General features: G+C 53.0%; 1 protein-coding gene across 4 annotated transcripts in view; it reads right to left on the bottom strand.

Moving 5' to 3' along the window:
* Nucleotides 1-12,081, bottom strand: part of ZBTB16 (zinc finger and BTB domain containing 16) — a 190,800-nt gene extending 178,719 nt beyond the window's left edge. The window contains exons 1-2 of one of the 4 annotated variants that reach the window (XM_059070195.2): nucleotides 11,746-12,081; nucleotides 7,331-8,688 (exon numbers count right to left, since the gene is read on the bottom strand). In XM_059070195.2, the coding sequence (XP_058926178.1) occupies nucleotides 7,331-8,598 (1,268 nt within the window). In that variant the 5' untranslated portion in view covers nucleotides 8,599-8,688; nucleotides 11,746-12,081. Of the gene's footprint in view, nucleotides 1-7,330; nucleotides 8,689-11,379 lie in introns of all 4 variants that reach the window. The other 3 variants (XM_067038973.1, XM_067038972.1, XM_067038974.1) reach the window with 3 other exon arrangements.
* Between the last annotated feature and the right edge of the window lie 2,787 nt (nucleotides 12,082-14,868).

The raw sequence follows: 14,868 nt of genomic DNA, 5'->3' as shown, positions 1-14,868 counted from the left end.
CACCGACTTAGCAGGGACCAGTCCATTAACCTCTCGGGCTGCCCTCGGCCCAGCAGGGAATGGGAAACGAGTATCCACCCTACAGGGCAGCTGGAGGGTCTGAGAAGATTCTGACTATGAATGCACTTAGCACAGAACCTGACACGTATCAAGCACTCAAAGCGACGTTTGCTGAATCCTCCCTTAGAAGCATCCTGCACTGTGGGGTGGGAAAGGGCAGGGGCTCTGGAACACGCCTCATCCACAAGCTCAGACTTCTCTGGGTGAGAAGGTGCTTGTACTCTCCTCCGTCGCTGCCCCGACCCACGTGCACAGGCGATAGGACACTGCATCAGTGAGCCGCCTCGGCATTTGGAACTGATGACCGTGGAGTGCTGCCTAGCTACATTTAAATGAGGGCTGGAATGACTCATCAGGCTTCAGGTCAACGGGACAAAGAGCACCCCGGCCACCGTGCTACAAAAGATCAGCTTTGGGGGGGAAAATGCAGGTGCTCACTGTGAATCAGCTCCAAACACACGGAGCCAGAGGCAGCGGTTCTTAGGTGCTGGATAAACTGACACCTCTGGGGGAAAGCAGGACCTGAACCAACAGGAACGCAAACTTTACCCTGCACTGCCAGCTTCACACCAACAGTGGCAGCTAAAATACAATAGCAAACATTGACTTTCTGCCATCCTTCCTTGCACGTGACAAATACTTACTGATTAATTCCTGTAACAACCCAGTGAGCAGGTACTGTTATTATTCCCATCTTACAGACGAGCAAACGGGCACAGAGAGGTTAAGTCACGTAACCACAGTCACACAGCTGGTAAGTGGTGCAATCGGGATTCTGACCCAGATAGTCTAATTTGCTCAAAATGCCCATTTGCTATGGGAAAAGCATGGGGTTGGAGGTGGGGGAGACGGGATGCCATGATAAATTTTCCTTTCTAACGAAATAACTACCATCGAGTTAGGGTTTTCACCTAAAACCACCAAAACAGAACTTGACTAAGAACACCTTTACTTAACATGGAAAATTCCAGAACCCTCCAATGGGCAAATTGAGGCACGCCTGTATTCAATTAGCAAGACTTTTATGTCTCACACGTGGGCTTTCAGTTGGACTTGTTTTAAAGTCATTAATTTTTAAAAATTAAAATGACGGGAAATGTTTTTCCCCTGAATTAGCAAGAAATCAGAGTTGTGAATGGAGTTTTGATTTTAACAGTTTAGGATAATCATTATTTTAAAGATTCATAAATAGTTTTCCTAGAACAAGCATGAGGGAAAAGTATTGCTGAACTAAAGCTTTCTTCCCCTTTCCTTCCAGCAATTAGCAGCTCTAACCGATAGTGACAGCAAATTAAAATGGGACTTCTCACCGAGATGAAAGAGCAGGCAACTTTCTTCCATTAGAAAGAAAATAAAAAAACTCATCTTCAAAATGTCCAGGAGTTCAGTCTAGATCCCAGATGACTCAGTAACCCTAAGCAGGTTAAAGTATTAAAAAACGAAGTCAGAGCAGACAAAATCAAATCAAACGGACCCCCTATTTTAGCTGGCTGACTGCCAAACGAGAGCAAAATCCAATTAACCAAAAGGGCTTCATGAAGATATAAGTGAGTGCAGAAGGGGCAAAAGGAGAACTTTTTTAAGAGTTCAACAATCCAGAAGTAGCTCATCCAAGTACCTGGTTTTACAAATGAAGAAGTTAAAGCTCGAGATGAAAAAGAGACCTACGATAGCGACAGAGCTGAAAAACAAAAAATACAGAGCTGAGTGTAGAGGCCCCACCTCCAAAATGGCAGGACACACCACCACAAAGCCATCTGCCCCTCTTCACAACCAGTGACCCTTCCAACAGACTAGATTTCCAGAAGCCCACAAGCTTATAAACTTAAGTCATTCATCATGCCCCAAAAGGATACTTCCTGGAAATAGAAATGGTTTCAGAAAGGATTTGGGCAAATCTGTGAATGACAGAGCAGCTATAAATAGCTATTAAGAGAAGTTGGGCTCCACCTGACCTTTAGGATTGACGTCAAGGAACAGAGCTGTAGCCTCCAACGGTGGTATATTAGGGATGGTGTTGGCACCCAAAGACTAGGTCAGACGGATCTGACCCAGAAGAGCAATGCCCATGTGCTTATATGGCCTGGCGTGGAGCACCCAGGCCTGTGAATTAGAAGGCGAGCCGAGCTCCTGGCTCTAGCCATTTATAGCTATGTGACCTTGGGCATGTCATTCACTCAAAGCTCATTTTCCTCATCTGTAAGTTGGGGCTGATAAACGGTGACAATCCCTTACCCAAAGCCCTTGGGTGCTTCAGAAATCCAAACTGTTCAGATTTTAGAGAGGAACTACGGGGACGGGAATGTTCACCAGTCCCAGGGGAGTCTAGGGAAGCACTCTGTAATCAACCACATTAATATTTTTGCAGCAAAACATATGAATATTCAAAATAGGCAGGATAAATATAGCCTCACATCAGTTCAGATCAGGTTTGGCTACTAAGTGAGTTTGCTGCAAACTTACACAAAGCCTTTTAGCTTTCAGAGCTTTTCAGACTTCATCAACACAGATATGGAATGAGGGACCTGCACCCCCTGAGGGGAGGCTGTGAGGTTAAGAGAGAAAAAAGTCATTAAAGCTGCTTTGCAAAGGAAAAAGTAGAACCACCAATAAGAGGCATTATTAATATTCCTGCTGTTGCTATCATTACCCCAACGCATACTCTTTCCCAAATAGAATCTCGTTTGACCTCAGAGGTGCCTAAAGCCGGCAGAATGATGAGAGAGGACCAAGAGTTCAGGGCAGCTTCTAAATTCCCCAAGCGCCCTAAGCCAAGGTCAACGGCTATTGATCCTCTACATGGTCAACCACTGAAAACCGAGCAGCTGGCCACCTGAAAGAGGCCAAGGCAAAGGGCCAGGCAGAACCCTGACATCTCAGCCGTGTGGCTCATGCACCCTAGAGCTAGCCCTGGGAAGCCTCTGAGAAGGGCTGCACACCTGAGTGGGGGAAGCAGGCTGAGCCCACCCATGTGGTTCCTGAGCATCCCCGCAAGAACCGGGCAAGAGTTCCTACTGTGTGTGTGCAGGATACACACTGTAGCTGATCCAAGGGCTTGTCTGTAGAAGATCCAGAGGCTCCCGGGAAAGCAGATCCCACTCTGATTCTGTAGCCCTAAATTCAGAAACATATTAAGACCAGGCTATATGAGCCTGGGGAGACTGAGGACCATGAGGGCTGTGTTGACACTTAAGTCAACCACAGTTCCCCGTAATCTTATCACATGTGTATAACTCTAAGAAGGAGAAGGTGCACCCGGCCTGGCAGAGCTGGTCCCCACATCAGATCCAGACAAGGCTACATGCAGAACAGGCCCAGCCTTTCAGGGAGAGAGAGACAGAACACAGACTGAGTCTAGGGAAGGAGAATCCAACCTTCCTGATGTGACCCTCCCTCCCTCAGACGTTACCCTCTGTAACATGGGCCCGCTGGGAAGGTTTTAGGGTCCAGCACTTACTCCTGCATCTGCCTGGATAGATCTGCTCATCTAGCAGGTCTTCTGACTGTTCTGACTGCCTTCTGGATCCTTCAGGCAGGTAAGCCCTGTTTGATTTAGCCAGAGAGCATCTCTGGGCTTTCCATCAATCCATGGCTACATCTGACATTGCTTTTACATCTCACCATGCACTGCAGGGACCACAACTTTATAAAGTTTCGTTCAAACTGTCTGTTGGGCCAGCGGCTCCCCTCTCACCAGCTTGGGACCAAGTCCTGAGGAAAGCTACTGATGGTTTGTTGTAGAATCAAACCCTCCTTCCTGCATCCCTTTCTAACACTCTCCCCTTCCTTCCTCTCCGTTCCCTTCTACCCGCCCCCCCCCCACCAAGAAGAAAGACAACAAAAACTAGCAAGTACCTAACCTTTACCTACCAGCCTACTGACTTAACAACAAAATGAAATAAATCCCGTAGCCTGTTATTTCACCACGCTCATCACTGCCATATTCATAGCCAATTCCACAGCCTCCTGACATCAGATCTCCCACTCTCATTGCTCTGCCTTGCCTTTTTTGTGTGTGCCACGCTGGGACTTGTGATGTGGGGGAAGGAACAGAGAGCAGTAGGAAACAGGGAAGTCTCTGCTTGTCTCTCAAACCTTAATCCTGGAGGTCTGAGAGACAGGGAGAGAGGAAAAGTCTCCCCAAAGCACACCTGATGAGGAGCCAGGGGCTGCCAGTCAGAGCGAGGGTGGAGTGCACAAGGGAACATTCTCTCCACTCTTGACTTCCTGAGACCTCACAGCTCTCCATCCAGGGCACAGCCCCAGGCTCCAGCTTCTTGGGCTGCAGCAGCCTACTTTCCACCCTCAGTCAAAAGCACAGTCTCCGTGTCAGCAGCCCACAGCGTGATGCCGAGGACGCCAGCACTGGCGGCTTGCCATCACAAGCTCACAAGGACGGGGATATCCTCGGCACCGCCTCACAGCCAACTCAACCCGTGTGGACACACACACTGGAACTCAGAGCCAGGTGGGGCGATGCAGAGATGAGACCCAGGCGAGATGAAAGTCTGAGGGTCCAATTCCTCACCCTCCTGGTTATTAAGCGCCAGTCACAGCTCCAGGGATTTCTGGATGTTACTTTGTTAAATTCAGCATCCCACCCTACAGACCACCTGCATTTTAAAGAGAGTAAAACAAGGCTCAAAAAGGCCACAGAACGTTGCCAAGCTCTCACTGCTATATATAGCTAGTTCTGCCACCCATGCTCTGACGGGGTAGACCACAGCCAGCCCCCCACCTCTCCCCAGAGGAACAAGGGTCCCACAGAATGGGAACTTGGCACCCCTGGGAGAGTAATAGCTTTTGCAGCCCTCTCAGGTAAAAAGAAGCAAGCAAGACCCAACAAGAAGCCAGAAAAAAAAAACCCTGCTTTCCAGGGAACAGGGGCTGGGAGAAATGGGTGAAGGTAGTCAAAAGGTACAAATTTCCAGTTATAAAATAAATAAGCCCTGGGGATATAACACACAACATGATGACTACAGTTAACAATACTGTATTACATATATGAAAGTTGCTAAGAGAGTAGATCTTAAAAAAGTGCTCAAGGAAAAAAAATTCCTATGTACAGTGATGGATTTTAACTAAGTCGACTTATCACAGTGATCATTTCATAAAATATACCAATATCAAATCATTACATTGTATACCTGAAGCTGTTACATGTCAATTATACCTCAATTTAAAAAATTACTTTCCTGGGACTTCCCTGGTGGTCCAGTGGCTAAGACTCCACGCTCCCAATGCAGGGGGCCTGGTCAGGGAACTAGATCCCACGTGCTGCAACTAAGAGTTCGTGTGCCGCAACTGAAGATCCCGCATGCCGCAACTAAGAGTTCGCATGCCGCAACTGAAGATCCCGCATGCTGCAACTAAGACCCAGCACAGCCAAATAAATAAATAAATATATGTATATATTTTAATTACTTTCCACTATACCCCATTTCTCATAGCGCATAACTGAAATAATTCACATCCGGAGAAGATGATCATCTATTTGGTCAAGTTTGGGGACAGGGTTTCCTCTTTAGGGAAGTTTGAGCAAAAACAAACACAACCTCAGTCTATTTCTGAACAGTACAAGCATCACGAAGACACACCTTAGTGGCGGTTATTTTTCGCAACCGACCGGAAAAGGATCGGCTACGTTTAGCTCAGCAGCACTTTCCACAAGGTAAGTCTCAGAGCCCCCCATTAAGCGGTGATGGAGCAGGTTCCAGCTCAGCTTGGGGTAATCAGATGACCACCAAATGCCTCCACCTCCATGCCCCCACCCCCTCTCCTTCCCACCCCCTCCTGCACGGTCAACAGAAGAATAGGGGGAGGGTAGACGAGGGCAAAAGTGAAGAATCCACCCCAAATCAGCAAAACAGCAGGCAAGAGGGTGTGCGGGGAAATGTTATCACAGATGGCAAGAGAAACTGGACTTCTTGACACCATTCACCCGACCCAGGAACCCAGGGTAATGTGATGGGCATATCCTTACAACAGATACAGATGAACACCAAACTCACTACAGGTCCCCTCTGTGTTTATTCCACTTCTGGTGAGCAATTTTCAAAACCCTCTGTTCTGTAGATACGATCCTCTTCGGGACTGAAGACTCCAAGAGGCAGCCAAGTGCAAGAGGGTTAAGACCTGAATCTGAATCCAGCTCTGCCTCAGTATCTATATGACCCTAGGAAAAAGTCTTAGCACCTTCCTATGTAAAAGAAAGTCATCCACCTGGAAAAACTGCTGTAACAAAAACGTGACTCCATGAAAAGCACTTGAACCAGGCATGTCACAGAATATATTTCACAGAGAAAGAAACAGAAGCCAGAGTGAAGCCAATGCTAGCCCAAAGTCGTATTTAATTCAATGTGAGTAGAGAAGGGTTAAGAATAAGGCGCATGCTGCAAAACCAACGTGTCTCCTACCCATCCTTCCCCCTTGAATTTAAATCAACTCCCTCGAAATGTGTTTACAGGGACAGAAAATGAGAAGGGAGAGGAAGCAATGTTCCTGGTGATGAATGTTCACCAGGAATGGCGTTTGGAACCTGCAGCTGCTCTTGTGATCTCAGCAGCCTCCAGCCCCTCCCATCCTCCAGAGCTACAGACAGGCTGCCTTGGCAGGAACCACCACATGGGAACTCAGGTACCTGAAACCTGGCTACGTGGCCAGATCCAGGCCATGGGTCCTTCCTACTCACCCCACTTCTCCCTCCCTCCACTTGATGAGTCACTCCAGGCAAAGGAGAACAGACCCAACAGCAGGAAAAGCAAAATGGGAGCCCAAATGCAAAAAAAGAAAGGAAAGAGTCTAGTAAGAAACAGCACAGGGAATGCCCTGGCGGTCCAGTGGCTAGGACTCTGCGCTTTCACTGCTGAGGGCGTGGGGTTCAGTCCCTGGTCGGGGAACTAAGATCCTGCACGCTGCCTATGGTTTCCTTTGCTATGCAAAAGCTTTTAAGTTTCATTAGGTCCCATTTGTTTATTTTTGGTTTCATTTCCATTTCTCTAGGCTGCACAGCGGTGGCCAAAAAAACTAATCAATAAAATAAAATCGTATCTTTTTAAAAAAAGAAACCGGGCGCGTAAGTTCCCCAGTGTTTAGGAAAGACCGAGGCCCCCTCACCACACCTGAAAAGTGTCCCCCCCCCACAGGTGTTTTTTCACAAATAGCAAAGAGAACAGAGGAGCCAGGCCCCAGGCCTCGGGAATGGCTGCGTATGAAGTCAGGGTCAAGGCCAGAGATCCAGGGTCAGGGTGATGGGTACAGAGGGGCCTACCTGTGCTGCTCCACGGCCTCGTTGTCAGGAAGCTCCACCCCGCAGACGCTGCACTGCTCCCCGACAGTGCGGCTCTCTGCCTTCATGCCCACTGCCAGCTCCCCCAGCTTGCTGAACAGCTCCCTCTGGATGAAGCCCTGGGGCAGCAGACCCCCGTAGGTGCTGAAGTCCATGGAGACGGCCAGGGTGGGTTGCACGTGGAGGCCCGAGGTCACCGAAGACGGCATGCTCAACACGGCATCGGCCTTGTGGTTGGGCAGCACGGAATAGATGCCCAGGTGTTTCTCAGAGGGGGGCGCGGGGGGCTCCGGTCGGCCTGGGGGACCCTGGCCCACCTCAGTTAGAGGCGGCAGCTGCTCGGCACTCTCCTCGCGTCCATAGTGCAGCTCTCTAGCGCTGGTGATGACGCTGCTCCGAGTCGGGGTCCCGGGTCCCTCCTTGCCCCTTTCCTCAACCTTGTCCCCCATCCCGGCTGAGATGCTAGACTCGGCCGTCCCAGGGCTGTCCTGGCCGGGCACCTCATCCACCTGCATCATCTCCGGCTTCACCTCGGCCACCGCAGGGTGCCGCCCAACCCCAGCCAGCGTCGGCTCCTCAGGCCTGGCAGGCAGCTGAAGAGCCCCTTGCAGGAGAGACTGTCCTATGGTCATCAAACTGTCCACTGCCGCCTTGGTGGGACTCATGGCGGAAAGGCCAAATGAGGTGGAGACGGAAGGGCTCTGGTCCACCATGGGCCCAGGGAGGCTCTGAGCAGCTACGCTGGCGTACCCACTCTCCTCGCTGGAATGCTTCGAGATGAAGATGTTCTTGAGATACCGCGCCTTGCGGTCCTCTTCCTCCTCGGCCCCGCCGTCCGCCATGGTTGCCTCCGTGTCATTGTCGTCTGAGGCCTGGATGGTCTCCAGGATCTTCAGGCACTGCTCCTCCAGGTACTCGATCTCCAGGATCTCAGCTGCGTACAGCAGGTCATCCAGGTCCTCCGCCTTGGCTTGCAGCGTGGCCGTGTACGCATACTCCAGAATCTGCTGGAAGGTCTTTGGAGAGAGGAAGTCCAGAGTATAGTGCTGGCTGTTGCGGTGGAAGAGGATCTCAAACATCTTGCTGGTGCAGGCCAGCACAGTCCGGTGGGCGTGGAACTCCTGGCTGTCCACCATGATGACCACATCGCACAGCGTCCCGGCCAGCCGCATCTGGTTGGCCTTGCAAAGGAGCCCCGTGGGGTGGCTGGGGTTCTGCAGCTGGATCATGCCCATCTTTGTCAGATCCATGGCGCTCCCCGAGGCTTAGGCATGAGGCTCTCTTTCCTTCCTGGCTCTGCGTGGCAGGGCAGGGTGGGTTTCCTGGGCCAATGGAGAGGGCTGAAAGGGAAGAGGTGGAAAGAGGCAAAAGAGATGCAGGAACAAAAGGAAGATCAGTTAGTGTCCCTAAAAGTAGGAATTCAAACAATAGCACCTCCCCCAAACCTGCAGCAAGACAGTCTTGGAGATTTTAATGGAGGGAAGGCAGCTTCCTAGAAATCTACGTGTCTGCCTTTACGGGCCCAGGGATGATGAGAGTAAGAGAAGGTTCTGCTACAGCACAAGCCTAACTCACTGCTCTATGACATCTGTTAGATGAAATAAAATGAAAACTACAATAGTGTCTTGTGAGTCTTAGGCTTTCTTTAAGTCTGAGGGTGGGGGGCTCCCACGCAAAGCCAACACTGATTATGAGAAGTTGCCCAGCAAATAATTTAAAAGAATAAGAATTTAACCCCTTCCTCTGGTCAGTGTAAGCACTCAGTTTCACTCTCAACACCCTGTGCAGCAAACCTCACCTTGGAAACAAAGTTTTTCTAAATCCTTCCTCACCGTGGTAGCCCCAGGAGCAAAACCCAGCCTAGCTGGGGCTACCAGCCTAGAGTCGCACCCCACAGAAATCTAAGGGCAAGGCTCTCCTCCTCCAGCCCACCTCCTCGCCCTCAGCCAATGCCTTCCTGGACCTCTGTCCTTCCACTCTTCTCAGAGCTGCAACGGACTGATGAACCCATGCCCTGACCGCCTCCTTAGGCACTACGAGAAATACACACACATGGCCCATGTACTAGCTTGGCTCACTTCTGCCCACTGCCCATGGGTACCTCAGAGTGACTGTGTATGCATGCACCAGCCAGAGAGGGAGAGAGAGTTAACACATGTGCACACTTAAATAATATGGCACACTTATCCCCTGCCCACAAATGCCCAGTAGTCAGGAGGATCTGTAATATGTAGGCTAGGTCATGAAGGACCTACAGAGAGGTCCTAGGAAACATGCACCCCTAAAACTAGGAGTGCACATGCTGGGAACATGAACTCCAAGTGTACACCACAGGCTCCCAGGAGTGGGCAAGTCCTGTAACCCGGAGCAGTGATACTGTTAATGGCTTGGAGGTTCGAGAAGTGATATTGGCACCAGCATCTATGATGTGAGTGACATTGAATATGAAGGGAAAACAGGGCTGGAGACAAAGGACTCTCCTCTCCCAAAGCGCTGTTTGGGATCGGTAACAGGGCTCTGAGACTCACAAACCTGTCTAAAGAGTGTCAGAAAGACCTCACAGGCCCAGGTTCCCCCCCCCTCCCCCGCCTCTGCCTAGCTGTGGCCAATATTGCAGTGAAATGAACTGGGAGCAACGCAGAGCAAGAGCTCTCACTCGCTCTGGGAACACTGCTGGCCTCCGCCCGCAAAAGGAACCCTGGTGGCTCCAGAGCCACAAATCTTACTCGGAAGGGGTTAACAGGACGACTCATCAAGACACTTTTGCTCCCACCCTGGAATGGGAACTGAGGCCATGGGGTGGGGGTGGGGCAGGGGGTGGGAGAGGTGACCGTTCACCCGCGCCTTGCCACCATGCGCTTCCCCGCAGACTTCGTGGTTTCAGAGAACTAGGAGGGAGCAATTCGAAGAATGTAACCTGGGCTACCCGAATTCCTCCCCCAAAACAAGCTCCGTGGGTCCTGAAGGAAATCAGGGTGCCCTGGTCAGCCGTCCCCGCCACCCGCGGCTCGGCGCCCGCGATCCGGCTGGCGCTGGCTGCAGCGCCCAGCCCCGCGGCGCGGGAGAAAGCCGGCGCTAACCCGCTCGAGCTCCGGGGATCGATCGCGCTCTCACACTGCCCCCCCCGCACCCCGCGCCCCGTTCCCAGCCGTCCCCACGGAGACTTGGAGACGACTTCAGCAAACTTGGGGAAGCAACTTTTCCGGGAAAGCCAGACGGCAAAGAGAAAGGGAGCCGGGCTAGGGAAGAAGGAAAGCGAAAGAGACCCGGACGAAAGGCAAGAGTCCTGGCGGGCCGGACGCCTGGGCGAGAGCGGCGAGAAGGCGGACCCGCCTTGCGGAGAAGTGGAAGCACAAAAGCCCGACAGCGAGTTGTGGGAGGAAAAGCGAGAAGGGATCTGCGGGCCCTCCCTCTCCGACCCTGGGCCATGACCCCCGAGAGCGACGGGCAAGGTCCCCGGCCTCAAGCTGGTGGCGCCAGCAGCCGGCGCACCCGGCCCAGGCACGTTGCTAGCGTCCCGGGGAGCAGGCGAGCGAGTCGGTGCCGAGCGCGTCTGTGCGTCCCAGTGGGTCCCCGGGCCGGCGAGACAGTGCGCATTTCGAGCGCGTGTTCCAGGGGCTGTGCGAGCGAGCTGCCGGCGCGCCGGGCTGGGAAAGGCATCCCGAACGCATCAGGTGCAGAGCCGAGCACCCACCGAGCGCGGCCGGGAGCGCACAGCGAGCTCCGGCGCCACAGCCCGTCCAGCCGAGAGCCGAGGAGGGCCCGGAGCGCTGGAGACACTCCAGCGCTCCGCCACGGAGCCCCTCCCTCCAAAACCAGGGGAATTAAGTCCAATCAAGAAAAAAGAACCCAGCAGCTTTTTCAAAGACAAACAAACCCCAAGTGACTCCCAGTCCTGCTCCCCTGGCACCCAGATCCACTCCTCGTATCCTCCGATTCTAGCTTCCCAGCCGGTGGGCGAATAAACACACAAATAAACCACAGCCCTATCTCGCGCCCGCGCACCCGTCGGCATACATACGAGCACCCACCGGCTGCCGGCTCTTCCACCGGCCCCTGGTGGTACAAAGCCTCCTGATTCCCAACCCTCCGCTAGAGCCCTCAGCCCCCGCAGACCGCTCTGCCTCCCACCTCTCACCCCGACCGTGCCCTGGAGCGGAAAGGCTGGGGAGGCAGCTGCGCCCAAGCTGACAGCCGGGGCTCCCCCTTCTAGCTGACCCCCAACCGCCGCTGGCGACGGCTGCGGCAGCAGGAAAGGCGCAAGCCGAATAAAATAAGGCACAAACCCAGCGGCCGAGTGGCCGAAGCGAGCGCGCCCCCCAGACCTCTCCAGCCCCGGGGCGCCCTGGCGCACTGCTATCGCTGGGCGGTGCGCCCCTCCCCGGCCCCCCACTCACCACTGCCGAGCCGGGCGCCGTGGGGTGGGTGTGCGTGCCTCTTGGGGGGGTGTGCCTGTGTCGGGGAGGGGTGTTGCTGGGAAACTGTTGCTCTCGGTATCACGGCGGCAGCGGCGGCATCGCCCGGCAGTTCGCAGTACCCGCTCTCATCGCCCTCAACTCCTCTGTGCTGCGAGGTTAGCAAATCACCACCGGCTGCGGCGCCTCCGCCGCGTCCCACGTCAACGCCAAGCCCCCTCCCCTGCGAGGCCCCGGCGCCTCTCCATCTTTAGTGCTGGCGGCCGAGCCCGGCTCCCTGCCCACAGCTGCCCCCCTTCCCTCCTCCCTTCCCCCCCCTCCCGCGCTGTCCCCGGGCTCAGCCCGCCCACCCCCCGCACTGGCCGAGCCGGCGCGCGCTCCCCGCCCCTCCCCTCCCCTCCCGTCCCCTCCCCTCCCCTTCCCTCCGCTTCCCTTCCCTCCCCTCCCCTCTCTTCCCCGCGCGTCGCGCTCCAGGCTTCGCCTGACATCTAGCTGCTGCTGGGGCGCTGGCGGCCGTCGCTCACCGGCCAAGCTGAGAGGAAAGAAGGAGCTCGTGGAGAGGAGTGCCAGGGACTCGGAACCCTTAGTGGGGGCAGTGGAGGTGAGGGGCGAGGAGCAGCCCTCACCTGCAACCCCACGTTTTTAATTTCCACTGGAAACGGGTTTTCTTTTCCCCTGTTGCTCCAGGCGCGGAGTTTGGTTCCGGCTCCAATGTTTGCCCCATTCTGTACGTGTCATTTCTCCTTTCACTTTTTCTCCGGGCTCCGGCGGCATCCCCTGTACCCCGACATCGGTTTTAGAAGGTAGCTTTCCCGGGCCCCAAGCCCAGGCCTTTTGTGCCTCCGGGCCTTCTGAGCATGCAGATTGGCCTCCAGGTGCAGAGTTCGCGGGCCCGGGTGAACCAGGTTCCAGCGGGTATGCGGGGATCTATGGTCGAGGGGAGACTCCCCATTTTAGCTGTCACGACCCCTGGAGGCCAAGGTCGAGTCCAGAGGGAAACTTTTCTCCCTCTCAGTCTTGAGCATTTCCTGGGCTTCGCACCCCCCCGCCCCACCCCCACCCCCACCCCCCCGGAACCTGGCTGGAAACAGTTCCCGAGAAATGCGCTCAGTCAGTTCAGGGCAAACAGAGTCTTCAAGGGGCGAGTGCAAGCTTGAAAAAGCTTCAGGCCCCCAAAAGTGCCTCCTCTCCACTAAGAGGGTGGAGTTGAGGTCAGTAAGCCCAGTGTAGAGCAAGTAGAAGCAATGTGCCCTTCTGCGGGCTGCGGGGAGTCCCCCTTCTCTGCCCTTTCCCTGGAGCTTGGCAAAGGTAGGAGACGAAGTGGGAAAGGCTCTTCTGGGCACAAACCTTGACTGCCGGCTAATGGCAATCAAGGTTTGGTGGAAAGCGCCCTCCCTGGGTCTCCGGACCATCAGCCCTGGAAGTCGTACAGTTTTAGCAACCCGGTTGGGTCTTCAGGCTCTGAGTCCTGAGTCCCCTCCCTCAGTCCCTGACAACGCGGGGTGGTTCAGAAGTTTCTCGCAAGACTCACGTATGATCGCATCCCGCTGCACACCTCTGGCACTGCCCCAGACCAAGAGTCAGACCCCAAGAACTGAAGGGTCATGGAAGGTGGCAGAAGCCAACTAGAGGCAAAACTCCACTTCCAACCTCACAAGGCCAGTTGGCTGGAGTTTACATTAGAACTGATACGGTTCACAAGAGCTGCTAATGGGGTAGTCCCCAAAACAGGCGATTCCATCCCAGCAAACATCGCCCCTGTCTCCTAATCGCGGGGAAAGTGCTCAGACCTGCAGGAGTCATGGGAGAGAGGAAGACCCCTGAGAAGCCACTTGAAAGTGAAGGAAGGGAGTTAGTTATCCTCTGATAGAAGAGAATACAGCAACGTCTAACAGGTGCCTGGGAACACCCAGTCCCTGGATATTAGATTAACAATAAAGAGCAATCTATGAAAGGACTATTTTTCTAGCTAAGGTCTACAGTCTGTAAGAGGAGAGGAATTTAAAGAAAGTTAAGAAAGAACTGGTCTGGTAGTTGAGTGGTTAAGACTCCACGCTTCCAATGCAGGAGATGCAGTTTTGATCCTTGGTCAGGGAACTAAGATCCCATGGGCAGTGTGGCGCAGCCAAATACAAATAATAATAATAATAAATAAAAAAGAAGAACTGATCTAATAAACAGCAAGGACTTACTGTGTAGCAGGGGGGGCTATAGTCAATATCTTGTAATAACCCATAATGGGAAAAATCTAAATATACATATATGTATAACTGAATCACTTCGCTGTACACCTGAAACTAATACAATATTGTAAATCAACTATACTTCAATGTTAAAAACAGAAAGAAAGAACTGGTCTGCAAGGAGAGCAAGAGGAGAGAGGTATAAGGAGAGAAGACAGTCCTAGAGCCTCACCAGGGAAATGGGAAGAAGAATCATTCAACTGTTGCGCTTCTGCCTAGACGGTACCTGCTAAAGGTTGCTGCCTTGCTGTTCAATCCACCTACCCGCCCCTCCTGAGTGCAGTAGCAGAAGCGCGCAATTAACCCCTGATCTAATCTCCTATTAATCCTCAAATCAGAGAAAGGGAGACTCTCTGGAAACAATGGGAAAGAAAGAACCATCCCTCCATGGCCCTGGACCGCCCCCCTCCATATCTCCATGCCATATTCACACTATGTGAAAATATCCCTTGCTTCATAAACTCAGCCCATTACAAAGCCCAGCCATTGTTCGTAAGTGTTAAAGAGAGATTAATGCCTGAATTTAAGAGGTGGAGATGGTAACAAAAAGGAGGAAGGCAGGCAAGGCTATGGGCTGAGTGCCAGCATGGGGCTCCATGCATTTCCACTTAGCGCTGAAGGCTGGCTGCACAGCAGTTTGATAAGGTTTATTGGGCCCAGATAAGGCGGCAGCAGCTCCCCCACCAAAAGCTATGTCCTTGGGCCCCCGGAAGGCTGATGAGAATCCACAGTTCAGAGATTTCATACGGCAGCACCTAAAAACCTGCAGGATGGAAAATTACAACAGAAAAATGCTCTCTTTTGCTCTCTCTCTCATGTTTATATATTTGTAGTAGGTTTTTTTGGGTTTTTTGGGTTTGTT

This window comes from Kogia breviceps, chromosome 7 (assembly GCF_026419965.1).
Source record: "Kogia breviceps isolate mKogBre1 chromosome 7, mKogBre1 haplotype 1, whole genome shotgun sequence".
Classification (NCBI taxonomy): domain Eukaryota; kingdom Metazoa; phylum Chordata; class Mammalia; order Artiodactyla; family Physeteridae; genus Kogia; species Kogia breviceps.
Note: the sequence above shows the minus strand (reverse complement) of the source record. Positions and strands in the feature narration are given on the sequence as shown.